This window comes from Sander lucioperca, chromosome 3, assembly GCF_008315115.2.
Source record: "Sander lucioperca isolate FBNREF2018 chromosome 3, SLUC_FBN_1.2, whole genome shotgun sequence".
NCBI lineage: Eukaryota > Metazoa > Chordata > Actinopteri > Perciformes > Percidae > Sander > Sander lucioperca.
The window spans coordinates 46167258-46184252 of NC_050175.1; the positions used below are offsets into that span (position 1 = coordinate 46167258).

Here is a 16995-nt window from a genome sequence, read left to right on the forward strand (position 1 = left end):
CTATTATATCGAATCAACAGCCACGTGCAATTTAGCTCGCAGGTGAAGAATACAAACAACGAAAATCACCAGTTAACTTCATTTAAATTTGCAAGACCTATAGACTGATACAAGACCTATAGACTGATACAAGACCTATAGACTGATACAAGACCTATAGACTAATACAGGACCTATAGACTAATACAGGACCTATAGACTAATACAGGACCTATAGACTAATACAGGACCTATAGACTAATACAGGACCTATAGACTAATACAGGACCTATAGACTAATACAAGACCTATAGACTAATACAGGACCTATAGACTAATACAGGACCTATAGACTGATACAAGACCTATAGACTGATACAATACCTATAGACTGATACAAGACCTATAGACTGATACAAGACCTATAGACTGATACAGGACCTATAGACTGATACAGGACCTATAGACTAATACAGGACCTATAGACTAATACAGGACCTATAGACTAATACAGGACCTATAGACTGATACAAGACCTATAGACTAATACAGGACCTATAGACTAATACAGGACCTATAGACTGATACAAGACCTATAGACTGATACAGGACCTATAGACTAATACAGGACCTATAGACTGATACAGGACCTGATACAGGACCTATAGACTGATACAAGACCTATAGACTGATACAGGACGTATAGACTAATACAGGACCTATAGACTGATACAGGACCTATAGACTGATACAAGACCTATAGACTGATACAGGACCTATAGACTAATACAGGACCTATAGACTAATACAGGACCTATAGACTGATACAAGACGTATAGACTAATACAGGACCTATAGACTAATACAGGACCTATAGACTGATACAAGACCTATAGACTAATACAGGACCTATAGACTAATACAGGACCTATAGACTGATACAGGACCTATAGACTAATACAGGACCTATAGACTAATACAGGACCTATAGACTAATACAGGACCTATAGACTGATACAGGACCTATAGACTAATACAAGACCTATAGACTGATACAGGACCTATAGACTAATACAGGACCTATAGACTGATACAGGACCTGATACAGGACCTATAGACTGATACAATACCTATAGACTGATTCAATACCTATAGACTGATACAGGACCTATAGACTGATACAGGACCTATAGACTAATACAGGACCTATAGACTAATACAGGACCTGTAGACTAATACAGGACCTATAGACTGATACAAGACCTATAGACTAATACAGGACCTATAGACTAATACAGGACCTATAGACTGATACAAGACCTATAGACTGATACAGGACCTATAGACTAATACAGGACCTATAGACTGATACAGGACCTGATACAGGACCTATAGACTGATACAATACCTATAGACTGATACAATACCTATAGACTGATACAGGACCTATAGACTGATACAGGACCTATAGACTGATACAGGACCTATAGACTAATACAGGACCTATAGACTAATACAGGACCTATAGACTGATACAAGACGTATAGACTAATACAGGACCTATAGACTAATACAGGACCTATAGACTGATACAAGACCTATAGACTGATACAGGACCTATAGACTAATACAGGACCTATAGACTGATACAGGACCTGATACAGGACCTATAGACTGATACAATACCTATAGACTGATACAATACCTATAGACTGATACAGGACCTATAGACTGATACAGGACCTATAGACTAATACAGGACCTATAGACTAATACAGGACCTGTAGACTAATACAGGACCTATAGACTGATACAAGACCTATAGACTAATACAGGACCTATAGACTAATACAGGACCTATAGACTGATACAAGACCTATAGACTGATACAGGACCTATAGACTAATACAGGACCTATAGACTGATACAGGACCTATAGACTGATACAGGACGTATAGACTGATACAGGACCTATAGACTGATACAGGACCTTTAGACTGATACAGGACCTTTAGACTGATACAGGACCTGATACAGGACCTATAGACTGATACAAGACCTATAGACTGATACAGGACCTATAGACTGATACAGGACGTATAGACTGATACAGGACCTATAGACTGATACAGGACCTATAGACTGATACAAGACCTATAGACTGATACAGGACCTATAGACTGATACAGGACCTATAGACTGATACAGGACCTATAGACTGATACAAGACCTATAGACTAATACAGGACCTATAGACTAATACAGGACCTATAGACTGATACAAGACCTATAGACTGATACAGGACATATAGACTAATACAGGACCTATAGACTGATACAGGACCTGATACAGGACCTATAGACTGATACAATAGCTATAGACTGATACAAGACCTATAGACTGATACAGGACCTATAGACTGATACAGGACCTATAGACTGATACAGGACCTATAGACTAATACAGGACCTATAGACTAATACAGGACCTATAGACTAATACAGGACCTATAGACTGATACAAGACCTATAGACTAATACAGGACCTATAGACTAATACAGGACCTATAGACTGATACAAGACCTATAGACTGATACAGGACCTATAGACTAATACAGGACCTATAGACTGATACAGGACCTGATACAGGACGTATAGACTAATACAGGACCTATAGACTGATACAGGACCTATAGACTGATACAGGACCTATAGACTGATACAGGACCTATAGACTGATACAGGACCTATAGACTGATACAAGACCTATAGACTGATACAGGACCTATAGACTGATACAGGACCTATAGACTGATACAGGACCTATAGACTGATACAAGACCTATAGACTGATACAGGACCTATAGACTGATACAAGACCTATAGACTAATACAGGACCTATAGACTAATACAGGACCTATAGACTAATACAGGACCTATAGACTGATACAAGACCTATAGACTGATACAGGACCTATAGACTGATACAGGACCTGATACAGGACCTATAGACTGATACAAGACCTATAGACTGATACAGGACCTATAGACTGATACAGGACCTATAGACTAATACAGGACCTATAGACTGATACAGGACCTATAGACTGATACAGGACCTATAGACTGATACAAGACCTATAGACTGATACAGGACCTATAGACTGATACAAGACCTATAGACTGATACAGGACCTATAGACTAATACAGGACCTATAGACTGATACAGGACCTGATACAGGACCTATAGACTGATACAAGACCTATAGACTGATACAGGACCTATAGACTGATACAAGACCTATAGACTGATACAGGACCTATAGACTGATACAGGACCTATAGACTGATACAAGACCTATAGACTGATACAGGACCTATAGACTAATACAGGACCTATAGACTGATACAGGACCTATAGACTGATACAGGACCTATAGACTGATACAGGACCTATAGACTGATACAAGACCTATAGACTGATACAGGACCTATAGACTGATACAGGACCTATAGACTGATACAAGACCTATAGACTGATACAGGACCTATAGACTAATACAGGACCTATAGACTGATACAGGACCTGATACAGGACCTATAGACTGATACAAGACCTATAGACTGATACAGGACCTATAGACTGATACAGGACCTATAGACTGATACAAGACCTATAGACTGATACAGGACCTATAGACTAATACAGGACCTATAGACTGATACAGGACCTGATACATGACCTATAGACCGATACAGGACCTATAGACTGATACAGGACCTATAGACTAATACAGGACCTATAGACTAATACAGGACCTATAGACTGATACAGGACCTATAGACTGATACAGGACCTATAGACTGATACAAGACCTATAGACTGATACAGGACCTATAGACTGATACAAGACCTATAGACTGATACAGGACCTATAGACTGATACAAGACCTATAGACTGATACAAGACCTATAGACTGATACAGGACCTATAGACTGATACAGGACCTATAGACTAATACAGGACCTATAGACTGATACAGGACCTATAGACTGATACAGGACCTATAGACTGATACAAGACCTATAGACTGATACAGGACCTATAGACTGATACAGGACCTATAGACTGATACAAGACGTATAGACTGATACAGGACCTATAGACTGATACTAGACCTATAGACTGATACAGGACCTATAGACTGATACAGGACCTATAGACTGATACAGGACCTATAGACTGATACAAGACCTATAGACTGATACAAGACCTATAGACTGATACAGGACCTATAGACTGATACAGGACCTATAGACTGATACTGGACCTATAGACTGATACTGGACCTATAGACTAATACAGGACCTATAGACTGATACAAGACCTATAGACTGATACAGGACCTATAGACTGATACTAGACCTATAGACTAATACAGGACCTATAGACTGATACAGGACCTATAGACTAATACAGGACCTATAGACTGATACAGGACCTATAGACTGATACAGGACCTATAGACTGATACAGGACCTATAGACTGATACTAGACCTATAGACTAATACAGGACCTATCGACTAATACAGGACTTATAGACTGATACAGGACCTATAGACTGATACAGGACCTATAGACTGATACTAGACTATAGACTAATACAGGACCTATAGACTGATACAGGACCTATAGACTGATACTAGACCTATAGACTAATACAGGACCTATAGACTGATACTAGACCTATAGACTGATACAGGACCTATAGACTGATACTAGACCTATAGACTGATACAGGACCTCTAGACTGATACAGGACCTATAGACTGATACAGGACCTATAGACTAATACAGGACCTATAGACTGATACTAGACCTATAGACTAATACAGGACCTCTAGACTGATACAGGACCTCTAGACTGATACAAGACCTCTAGACTGATACAGGACCTATAGACTGATACAGGACCTATAGACTAATACAGGACCTATAGACTGATACTAGACCTATAGACTAATACAGGACCTCTAGACTGATACAGGACCTCTAGACTGATACAGGACCTCTAGACTGATACAGGACCTATAGACTGATACAGGACCTATAGACTGATACAGGACCTATAGACTGATACAAGACCTATTGACTGATACAAGACCTATAGGTCAAATCAACATAGAGGAAACACTGCATCGAGGACATTTAAGAGAAAAGTCAAATATTTTGACTGTATTATTGCATGCCTCATATACTGTAGTTTTCTCATAAAGCCCCAAAAAAGTTTGTCAAAAACGTTCCTCAGCCAGCGTCAAATACGTAGAATAAAGCGCCTAAAAAGTTGGAAAAAGGCCGGAAAAAAAAGCTTCAAAATTGTCTGAAAAAGTGCCAAAAATATCAGAAAGCGCCAAAACTTCCGGAAAATTGGCAAAACGTTGAGTAAAGCATCAAAAACGTTAAAACAAAGTGCCTTAAAGCATTAAAAAAATGTGCATAATCTGCCAGAAAAGGCAACAAAAATGTTGAAAAAAAGCACCAAAAATGTCCAAATAAAAATAAAAAGTACCAAAAACTTGTTTACCAGTTATAGCCGGTTATAGCCGGTTATAGCCGGTTATAGCCAATTATAGCCGGTTATAGCCAGTTATAGCCAATTATAGCCGTTTATAGCCGGTTATAGCCGGTTATAGCCAATTATAGCCGGTTATAGCCAGTTATAGCCGGTTATAGCCAGTTATAGCCAGTTATAGCCGGTTATAGCCGGTTATAGCCGGTTATAGCCAATTATAGCCGGTTATAGCCGGTTATAGCCGGTTATAGCCGGTTATAGCCAATTATAGCCGGTTATAGCTAGTTATAGCCGGTTATAGCCAGTTATAGCCAATTATAGCCAGTTATAGCCAATTATAGCCGGTTATAGCCGGTTATAGCCGGTTATAGCCAGTTATAGCCAATTATAGCCGGTTATAGCCAGTTATAGCCGGTTATAGCCAATTATGGCCGGTTATAGCCAATTATAGCCGGTTATAGCCGGTTATAGCCGGTTATAGCCAATTATAGCCGGTTATAGCCAGTTATAGCCGGTTATAGCCAGTTATAGCCAATTATAGCCGGTTATAGCCAATTATAGCCGGTTATAGCCGGTTATAGCCAGTTATAGCCAATTATAGCCGGTTATAGCCAATTATAGCCGGTTATAGCCGGTTATAGCCGGTTATAGCCAATTATAGCCGGTTATAGCCAATTATAGCCGGTTATAGCCAGTTATAGCCAATTATAGCCGGTTATAGCCAATTATAGCCGGTTATAGCCAATTATAGCCGGTTATAGCCGGTTATAGCCAGTTATAGCCGGTTATAGCCGGTTATAGCCAGTTATAGCCAATTATAGCCGGTTATAGCCAGTTATAGCCGGTTATAGCAAGTTATAGCCAATTATAGCCGGTTATAACCAATTATAGCCAATTATAGCCGGTTATAGCCAGTTATAGCCAATTATAGCCGGTTATAGCCAGTTATAACGGAAGAACTGGTCTGACTCTGGTTGGTCTCAGTAAGATCTGGTCTGACTCTGGTTGGTCTCAGTAAGAACTAGTCTGACTCTGGTAGGTCTCAATAAGTGTTCAGACCGAGTCTACTGGACTTGTCAGTCCCTCCAGAGAAACGTGATTATGCGATCTCATAATTCAATGCATAATCAGCCAAAGTCTGCATATTTATGCGGGGGACCGCATTTTTAAAAATATGCTGCACTGTCGCCGCATAAATTGCAGATTTCTGTGCAAAATATGCGGGGCTTGCATGATTTCATAATCCCCGCATTGTTGTTGCAAAAACGTTACACATATACACGCCATGGGAACGTTATGAAGTGACGTAATTACGCAACGTGAACATCATTGAAAAGCTGCAAACGCCGCGATGAAGCCGTGATGAAACTGCAGTTTTTGCAAGTTCCCGCAATTCCATTGCATAAAATTGCATAAATATCCCGCATATTCCATCGCATTTTTTAAGAAAACGTGCCGCATAATCAAGGATTTTAGCCCGCAACAATCACAAAAAAACACCGCATTTTTCTGGAAGGACTGACTTGTCCGTGGTCTCGTGGGAGTTTGGACTCCTCCTGTTGTGTCCCCTCTCATTGTAACTTGGACTGGTCTCAGTCTCAGACACTAGTCCCGGTCCAGTGCGTCCCTGCCACTGGTCTTCACCCCAGACCACATGGTCTTTGACGTTTCAGTCTTTGCAGCTGTAGTTCCCACAGACCAGTTCAGCCAGTCCTCCAGAGTCCCACCCACGCCCTGCTGTGATTGGCTGAGGGGGAGTGAGCCGGGCCCAACATGTTTCAGTAAACACACCATGAGGCTGCACCACTGTCGCCATGGACACAAAACAAAGAGTGTGTTTGAGCTGAGGGAGGTGTGTGTGTGTGTGTGTGTGTGTCCATTAATAACTGAACACTGCCTCTGAGCTGTGGGAGAGACTGAGTAAACTTTATTTAAACAGGCGAGGACACACAGGGAACAAAGGACTGTAGAGAGAGCTAACTGTACAGGAAGACTCAGTGACTGCGTTTACATCCCATAATATTCTAGTTGTTGCGTCTTATTCTGAAAAACAGACAATTTTCTGATTAAGCTGCAATGCTGCCATAACTCAGTGAAGTGTGTGTGTGTGTGTGTGTGTGTGTATGTGTGTGTGTGTGTGTGTGTGTGTGTGTGTGTCTGTGTGTGTGTGTGTGTGTGTGTGTGTGTGTCTGTGTGTGTGTGTGTCTGTGTGTGTGTGTGTGTGTGTGTGTGTGTGTGTCTGTGTGTGTGTGTGTGTGTGTGTGTGTGTGTGTGTGTGTCAGATTCCTGGCTAACGGCAGAGTGAGGACCGTGTCTAGTCCTGTCATGGAGGAAGAAGCTCCGCCCCTGACGTCTACAGAGCTACACACAGCAGCACACACACACCGTCGCACACAGGTAACACACACACACACAGACACACACACACACACACACACACACACACCGTCGCACACAGGTAACACAGACACACACAGACTCTGACCCAGGTAACATCCATCCACCTTTTAAAAGGTGTTAGTGTCTAGAGGTAGAAAGCTGCAGGTTGTTTACTTCTGGTTCTGACTGTGACATCACACATGGACGTGTGTTTTTTCACACCACGATGCTGGTTTTACTGGTTTTCCTGAGAGGACTGCTTGTGATCCCAATTGTTTGGCTTGTATGCCGCTCCACGCCAGCGGACGGGGTACTGTGCCGACCGCGCTCCTGAGCTACACCCGGGACCAGCTCCTGCTCCGGCCCAGTCACACGCCTGGCCCTCTGCTACTGAGGGAGCTGCTCGCCTGAAGTCTAACGGCAGGTTGCAGCGGACGGAAGAGGGGGAAACGCGGCGGAGTACGACTCCGGAGAAGAGCACACAGACCACCGCTGCCCTCCGTGCTTCTCTGCAACGTCCGCTCGCTGAAGAGCAAAGTTGAGGAGCTAAAAGTCAACACCAGATTTTTACAGGAGTACTGTGAATCATGCCTGCTTGTCTTCTCTGAGACTGGCTGCAGGAGGACGTGCCTGACTCGCTCGTCTCTCTGGACGGCTTCCCCTGGTGCGCTCTGACAGGACCGATAACTCCGGTGAGAGTAAAGGTGGCGGTACCTGTGTTTATGTTAACAACAAGTGGTGTTCGCAGTTCACAACAAGAGAGTCGGTCTGTAACCCCGACGCTGAGCTAAGCCTAAGACCCTTTTATCTTCCACGTGAATTCAGCAACATCATATTATGCTCTGTTTACATCCCGCCCAGTGGAAAGGCTGCTACAGCTACAGCCATAGCAGGCTGTCTTCACAGGCAACTACAGCGTACTCCTGAAGAGCCTGCTTTACCAGGGTTTAATCAATACGTGGATTATAATATCAGAGGTAAAAATAGTCTTGACAAATGCTAAGGTAATGTTAAGAATGTGTACATCGCTACGGTTAAACCCCCTCTAGGATCTTCTGATCACAATGCCGTCCACTTAATCCCCAGGTACAAGTCCCAGCTTAACAGCAGCACACCACAGGTTAAAACAGTATATATATGTGTGTGTGTGTGTGTGTGTGTGTGTGTGTGTGTTAGGAATTGGTTTAGGAATCGGAATCGTTTCAAAAGTACCGGTTTGGCATCGGAATCGTAAAAATCACTGTAAGCTGTCAGCTGGGGTCTGGGGAAGCTTCATTCACAGCTCATTTCCAAAGGGGCGTCACCAACGGACGCCATGCTTCTGGGTCCATTGGATAGTCCTTCAACCAATCAGAGCAACGATCCGGGTGACGCTGCTCTTCGGTAGCCGTCATGTTGAATGTAAACGAGAAGCTGCTCGCGGCTCGCCGTCGCTGCGCTATCGTCGTCGCGTAAAGCCCACCTCAACGGTTGTGATTGGTGTAGAGCCCACCTCAACGGTTGTGATTGGTGTAGAGCCCGCCTCAACGGTTGTGATTGGTGTAGAGCCCACCTCAACGGTTGTGATTGGTGTAGAGCCCGCCTCAACGGTTGTGATTGGTGTAAAGCCCTCCTCAACGGTTGTGATTGGTGTAAAGCCCTCCTCAACGGTTGTGATTGGTGTAAAGCCCGCCTCAACGGTTGTGATTGGTGTAAAGCCCGCCTCAACGGTTGTGATTGGTGTAAAGCCCGCCTCAACGGTTGTGATTGGTGCCTCGATTTCGGGGACATTGGAAATGGGTTAGAATGGGCTCTTCACCAGACTGACTTGCAGAGCAAATCTCAAATTTGCTGGAAGCTCGTCAGGGTTTACCCAGACTACCCTGTTGCTGAAATGTGCTATACAAATAAAGCTGCCTTGCCTTGCCGTGCTGCAGATTAAAAACATGATGTTGATATTTCATCAGGCAGTCCTGGAGAGCCCGGTCAGGTACGGTATCACAGCTTGGTTTGGCAATCTCCCCGTGCAGTCGAAAACTAAACAGTTACGTTTGATTCACACTGCATGGAAGATGACTGGTGTTAAAGAGCTCTTATCCACGCAGAGGATTTATGAACAGGCTTCTCTGAGACAAGCAAATAGAATAGTTAGCGACACGTCTCACGTCCTGCACGCAGAATATGATCTGCTGCCATCCGGTAGGAGGGTTACAGACGTAACCCTTTCAAAAACTCATTTATCCCAGTCTCTATTAAGCTCCTAGATAGCCCCAAGTAAAAGACAGAACAGGCCTGCATGACGATGGAGATATGTAATCGTATTTGTGATCTCTCTTTTTTAATTTAATTTAATGTATTAGTTTTGAGTAATGTTTAACCAGCGTATTGCATGACACCGTGTTGGTGTTTATACACCATCAGGACCATAGTACTGCCTGTGGTATAGTACTGTACAGTACATGCTGTCTGTGTCTGTTTGTTTTTACTATGGCTGCAGCATGGGTTGAGTGCCCAAGACAAATTTCCCACGATGTGGTTAATCTTGATCTTGATCTTGATCTTGAACGCTCCCTCCTGATTGGAGGATTTGTGTTTCTTACAGAAAAAGAAGAAGAAGATTCGTAAAGTTCCAGCGGAGGTTAGCAGAGAGCACTGCCCAAACTCAACACCACCACCAGGTACACACACACACACATATATATATAAATATATATATATATAAATATATATATATATATATATATATATATATAAATATATATATATATACACACACACACACACACACACACACACATGATTGTTTCACTATCTTTGTGGGGACCCGTCATTGACATAATGCATTCCCTAGCCCCTTACCCTAACCTTAACCATCACCACTAAATGCCTAACCTTAACCCTTACCCTCACCCTAACCATAACCTAATTCTAACCCTAATCCTAAAACCAAGTCTTAACCCTCAAACAGACCTTTAACCTTGTGGGGTCCAGCATTTTGGGCCCCACAAAGCTGTCAGGACCCCACAAGTATACTGGACTCCTGGTTTTTGAACCCCACGAATATAGTAAAACAAGCACATATACACACACACACACACACACTCTGGTCTCTGATTTCTGTGTCTGTGTTGTTGTCGTCCAGCAGAGACCGCGGCTGTGTCCACTGTGTCCCTGGCTCAGAGACTACCTTTCCCAGCATTCCCTCTGAGGGCTGTGTCCACTGTGTCCCTGACTCAGAGACTACCTTTCCCAGCATTCCCTCTGAGGGCGTCCCTGCCCCCATTGGCCCCCTCCCTGGCCCCCGTCCAGGCGGCCGGCCCCCCTGCTGAGTACCACTCGGACTCTGCCGAGTCTCTGGAGGAGATCCCTGTGGCGTTGGCCAAGCTGGGCTCCTCCTCGGCCGCCGCTGCCAGAGACGCCTCCACGCCTTCACACAGAGCCGCCATGGCGTTCCCCCCCCCCTCCCCCCAGCCCAGGACTAAGAGGAAGGCCGCCTTCTCCAGCGCTAACAGGAGCGCTAACGAGCTGCGCTTTGAGATGGCGTCCACTCAGAACCCGCTGGTGTTTGTTAGCCGGGCCAGCGGCGAGGCCGGCACCAGGCCTGCGTCCCGCGGGTTGCTGGGCTTCGAGCTCTGACCTCTGACCTCTGACCTCTGACCTCTGACTCCTGCCTACGCACAACGACTGGTTTTGTATCCGGGGATATTTCGTGTTGTTGACTTTTTATTCCGATGCCAAAGCTGAGATCCTGTCTGAGCACAATCTGAACGTCACCTGTCCAGACCTTCCTTACCTTGTTTACATTTCTTTCAACCAATCACACGGTCTCACGCAGCGACGGTGGCTCTGCTACATAGTCTCAGGAAGGAACTGGTTTTGGTGGAACATTATGCTGTTAGTGCTAATATATCATTACATATGCTAACATATCATTACATATGCTAACATGCTAACATATCATTACATATGCTAACATATGCTAACATGCTCTAACATGCTAACATATGCGTACATATGCTAACATAGGCTAACATGCTCTAACATGCTGTAACATGCGCTAACATATGCTAACATGCTGTAACATACTAACACATGCTAACATGTGCTAACATATGCTAATATGCTGTAACATACTAACACATGCTAACATGTGCTAACATGCTGTAACATACTAACACATGCTAACATGCTCTAACATACTAACACATGCTAACATGTGCTAACGCATGCTAACATATGCTAACATGCTCTAACATACTAACACATGTGCTAACATATGCTAACACATGCTAACATGTGCTAACACATGCTAACATATGCTAACATGCTCTAACATACTAACACATGTGCTAACATATGCTAACACATGCTAACACATGCTGGTGACCCAACACAGTAATGTGAGCTATTTAAAGTAGCTGGAACTTCTGGTTGACCTTCATAGAGCTCAACAGTCCCGCCCCTCCTCTGAGAGACCTTGGGTTCCTGAAGTAAGTTTCCTGTTATTTCTCCCGTTGACGTCTGAATAATCCGTATATAAAGAGTTTTAGACCGTGCCTTAGGCTAACCAGACTCTGCGTGACGCATTAGCAAACAACGTAGCATTTCGAGTAAAAAAACAAACAGAAAATCCCCAAAAAGTCAAAGGTACAAGACTGTATACATATCGTCATCTCAGAGCGAAGGAACTACTCATCCCATAAACCACCGCGCACCACTGAACAAAGGAAGCTAACGTTAGTTTAGCTAACAGCTAATTCAGCTAACCGCTAGCTGAGACAGCATGTAATAACTTTAAAAGACGCTCAAAATAAACCTGAAAATAATCGTTAAAATATATAACGACTGTCACGTCAGCTGTAGACGGCTTTACTCAGTGTTAAGTTTGAGTTAACGTTATTTTAGACTGAATCAAGCTGTCAGCTAGCGGTTAGCCAAATTAGCTGTTAGCTAAACTAACGTTAGCTTCCCGGTGGAGGCTAACATCAGAAGCGTGGAACAGATCGTGATTCGTGCAGTGTCGTAAATCCTCGTGACGGATCGTGCAGGCAGCACAGATCGGGTACTGACCCCCCCTCACCAGCATGAGCTCCACCAATCAGAGGCATCACTGTGGGATTGTTCAGGATTGTGGGTAATGGAGTACTTATCCAAGACATCGCGAATAAAAGACATTTATCTCAAAACAACGGTAGTGCCCCATGATTGACCCTTCGCTAAGCCACGCCCGAAAACCGCCACAGGCCAGTTGTGGCTTAGCAACCGTAACTAGGCGCGGGAGGTCTGTCAAGCTTTCGAGCGAGGGAAACACCGTACGAAGCGTCGTGCAAATCCGATACCCGGTATCCTAAAAGCTTGGACGGGGTGGTGTAATTTTTCCCTTCCCAAAACCTAAAACCCAAGAGGAGAAAGGCCGGGCGTGGATCAAGCAGTGTGGGGGGGGGGGCATTCACAACTAGCTAAATGTCGACAGTATTAACAACAACACATACGTTAGCTCCAAGGCAAGTACACGCTAATGCTAGCTAGCTAGCTAACTCAGCACAGCATTGCTTGGAAATAATGACGGTTCTTTGTTCATAATGCGTATATTTGAACGTAAAATAAAGACTATTCCGGCGCAAAACGAGCCTAGGGGTTAATAACAGATGTTTACCCACTCTGTCTCTCTGGGACATGTTTTCAAGCTAGCGCAGACCGCTGGTTAGCTTACACGCTAGTATTCGGGGCACAGGGAAAGTAAAAACAAATCGCTATTTATACCACTAAAAAGGCTCAAAATATCACCACACTTCAACGGTAGCATCATGAGGTCCCTACATGTTAACACAAGCATTGAGAACTTTGGAAGTGTTCAGACAGTTTATTAAAAAGATAGATTATAAAGACAGTCGCGTTCTCGTATACAGGCGGCCGCCGTCTTGGGAGCTACTGTCTTTCTGCCCCAAATACTAGCGTTGTAAGCTAATCAGTGGTCCGCGCTAGCTTGTTTCCAGCTCCAAACACATTAGCTTAGCATGAAAACATGTCCCAGAGAGGAACAGAGTGGGTACACATTTGTTATTAACCCATCCTTAAGATGATTAAAGGCAAGACGGAGGCTCACTGACATACTTTAAAATATATTTCAGCATTTGTTAAACGCTAAAAATATAAGCAGGAGAATGTTATCATTGCAAAGCGTTCAAGCTAATGTCTTGTGTTTATTCCACAAGACTTATGGATAAGCTGTTTGATTTATAATTATTATAATTATTAGATTTTCAAATGTCACTTACCCTGCTGTGCATGAACATAGCTGTTCCTCAATTTGTGTGTTTCCCTTTTGAATGGTCAGCGTATGAGGCAGCTCACATTATTAGCTTAGATTTAGATGAAATTATTCTCTCATCGGTTGCATATGACGTCGTGGATATATCCCTTTAATGCAGACTGCAGTCCTTTTTTGTCTCTCAGATATTTCACCTGTTCGCCAAAAATTACTAATTATCTCCTTATGAATGTCTGACACCGGTGCATACACACTGTAATGGACGAGCCAGGCATGAAAGCTTGACAGGTGTAGCAACAGTAACTAAGGAGGGCGGGGCTTAGCGACGGGTCAATTTGTGGCGTCTATATGAGCATATATAATCTCTGAGTCATGTCGTAGCTGGTTTTAAGTCTACCATCGACGGTTACCATTTTATGGCTTATACTCCAATTTGTCAATGGAGAAATTGCATTCTTACTTCTGGAACCCGCTGTGGGCGGGACTGTTGAGCTCTATTGGCTAAACTCGATATTTTCAGCGTGTAGCTCATTAGCTTGTTAGCTCGTTAGCTCGTTAGCTGGAAGGTTGTTGTTGTTTTCCTGAAGAGAACGGAGACACGCAGAGAGGGAGTTTGTTTACTTCTGTTGATCCAGACGATGTCCGTTTTAACTCTGGAGCGTTTTGATAATCCACTCATCGGTTAGGCTTGCTGCTAACGCTGCTAACAATGCTAACGCTGCTAACGCTAACACGATGAACCAGGACAACTAATAATCACACGAGTCGTTAAAGTTGACCATAAAACACAAATTACACTAAATTATTTAAACTATAAAATTATGAAATCTCACTCTTTATTCTAAAGATGTTTTTTTATTTCACAAATCTTTCTTCACAGCTTCACTTTCCAGCCAATCACACGCCTTTGTTATAATATTATTATTATTATGAAATATGAAATGACAAAATAAATCTCACTTTCTTCATGAACATGTTTTTATTTCACAGCGTATTGACAGTTTCACTCTCCAGTCAATCATACGCCTCCTCCTGTTGATGTTGATGTTGTTGGTGTGTAGCACCCGGGATATTCTGGGTCCTTCCCCGGTCAGTGAAATAAATATATATATATATATATATATATTTATATTTCACACTGACGCCATGCTACGGCTAGCTTAGCATGAAACACGTTTCATGCTAAGGAAACATTTCAGATATTTCAAAATATGTATATTTTTTTGCCGTTTTTTTTTTTCGACATTTGAGGCGGGTTTTTTTTCTACGTTATTGTTCCTTTTTCGGGGGGGTTTCCGATGTTTGCGTTGCCTTTTTAGGGCCCGAGCACGAAAGTGCGGAGGAGCCTATTGTTTTTGGTCACATTATTTTTCCGATTCCTTCGTCGCATTTTTGAGGGGAAAATTGCAAAGATTAAAAAAAATTACCCACACCGTACACCGCACAGTTGAAACCATATCTCTTCACGTTCCCTGGATCCAGCTGACTCTCCTGATATAGGCCACGCCCATTTCCATCTAGACTTTTATGCGTGAAAAATCGTGATTTATTGAAAACCTACTCTGCCGAACTCCTCCTAGACCGTGCGACCGATCTGCACGAAACTTGGCAGGTAGCATCTCCAGACCGACCTGACAAAAAGTTATCCAATTAATTTTTATAGGATAAAAATTGTCCATATTACGCCCAAACAAATTTGTGTAGCTAAGTATGAAAACACCAACTTTGCCATATCTCGACCAAAATAATTGCTATCAACGCAAAACACACATTTTACGAAAATTGGCCACTAGGGGGCGCTACAAGTACATAAAGTTTATACCTCATGAATGGCTCATCCGATTTGTACAAAATTTGATGGGTACCATCTAGGGCCACTCATGAGGCCACCCCTACAGTAAGGTACTGATTGGTCAAAGTGGGCGTGGCCTATGGGACCCTAATTGGTTTTAGCACTTGGGCACATTTTTGATGGCCTCAATATATACGAAAACTCACAAAAATTGGCGCCCACATAAACACCTTGGAGCTTTGCGAGACTGTACAGCGATTTGGCCCAAACCTGTAAGTGGGCTCCATAGCACCCCTATAGCACCCCTAATGCCTGGAAGGGCTTAACTTGGAGATAGCTGCTCCGATCTTCACCAGATTTAATACCCATATTGCTCTAATCATTGCAGACATATTTCCCATTTACCTTCATTAACTCCGCCCAACCGGAAGGCAGCCATTTTTAATTATGCATTTTTCATGTGTTTTACATTCTTTCGAACTCGTCCTAGGCCGTGATTTCAATCATCATGAATCTTTGCAGGTAGTATCTGTTGACCCTCATGACGAAAAGTTATCCAAAGAATTTTGATAGTTGAAAAAATGCGCAAGTTATAGCAACTTCCTGTCTAAACAGGAAGTTGCGTTATCATGGCAACAATTATTCCGATTGCCCCGAAACTTGACAAGGTTGTTCCTCATGGCTGGCTTAGCATCTGTGCCAAACTTGGCGTCAATCGGCCATTAGATGGCGCTGTTTTAATTTTGTTTTAATTAATCAGCAAAATATTGATAAATTGGAAACCTGCTCTGTCTAACTACTCATGGGACATGAGTCCGATTGGCACAAAAACTGGCATATAGACTCGGAGGACCCTCGTGACAAAAAGTTATCAAAAGAATTTTAATAGCTAAAACAATGCGCAAGTTACAGAGGACCAACTTCCTGTAGGTGGGTGTTGAAACAGGAACGGTTGTATCTTGCACACGGCTATTCCGATGGACACAAAACTTAAGAGAGTTGTTTCTCATGTGCCAA

General features: G+C 43.1%; 1 protein-coding gene across 2 annotated transcripts in view; it reads left to right on the forward strand.

Moving 5' to 3' along the window:
* zdhhc1 (zinc finger DHHC-type containing 1) overlaps positions 1 to 11850 on the forward strand; it is a 22133-nt gene extending 10283 nt beyond the window's left edge. The window contains exons 9-11 of one of the 2 annotated variants that reach the window (XM_035999814.1): positions 7840 to 7954; positions 10518 to 10593; positions 11058 to 11850. In XM_035999814.1, coding sequence (XP_035855707.1) covers positions 7840 to 7954; positions 10518 to 10593; positions 11058 to 11551 — 685 coding nt within the window. In that variant the 3' untranslated portion in view covers positions 11552 to 11850. The remainder of the gene's footprint in view (positions 1 to 7839; positions 7955 to 10517; positions 10594 to 11057) is intronic. The other variant, XM_035999815.1, reaches the window with a different exon arrangement.
* Positions 11851 to 16995: the final 5145 nt, after the last annotated feature.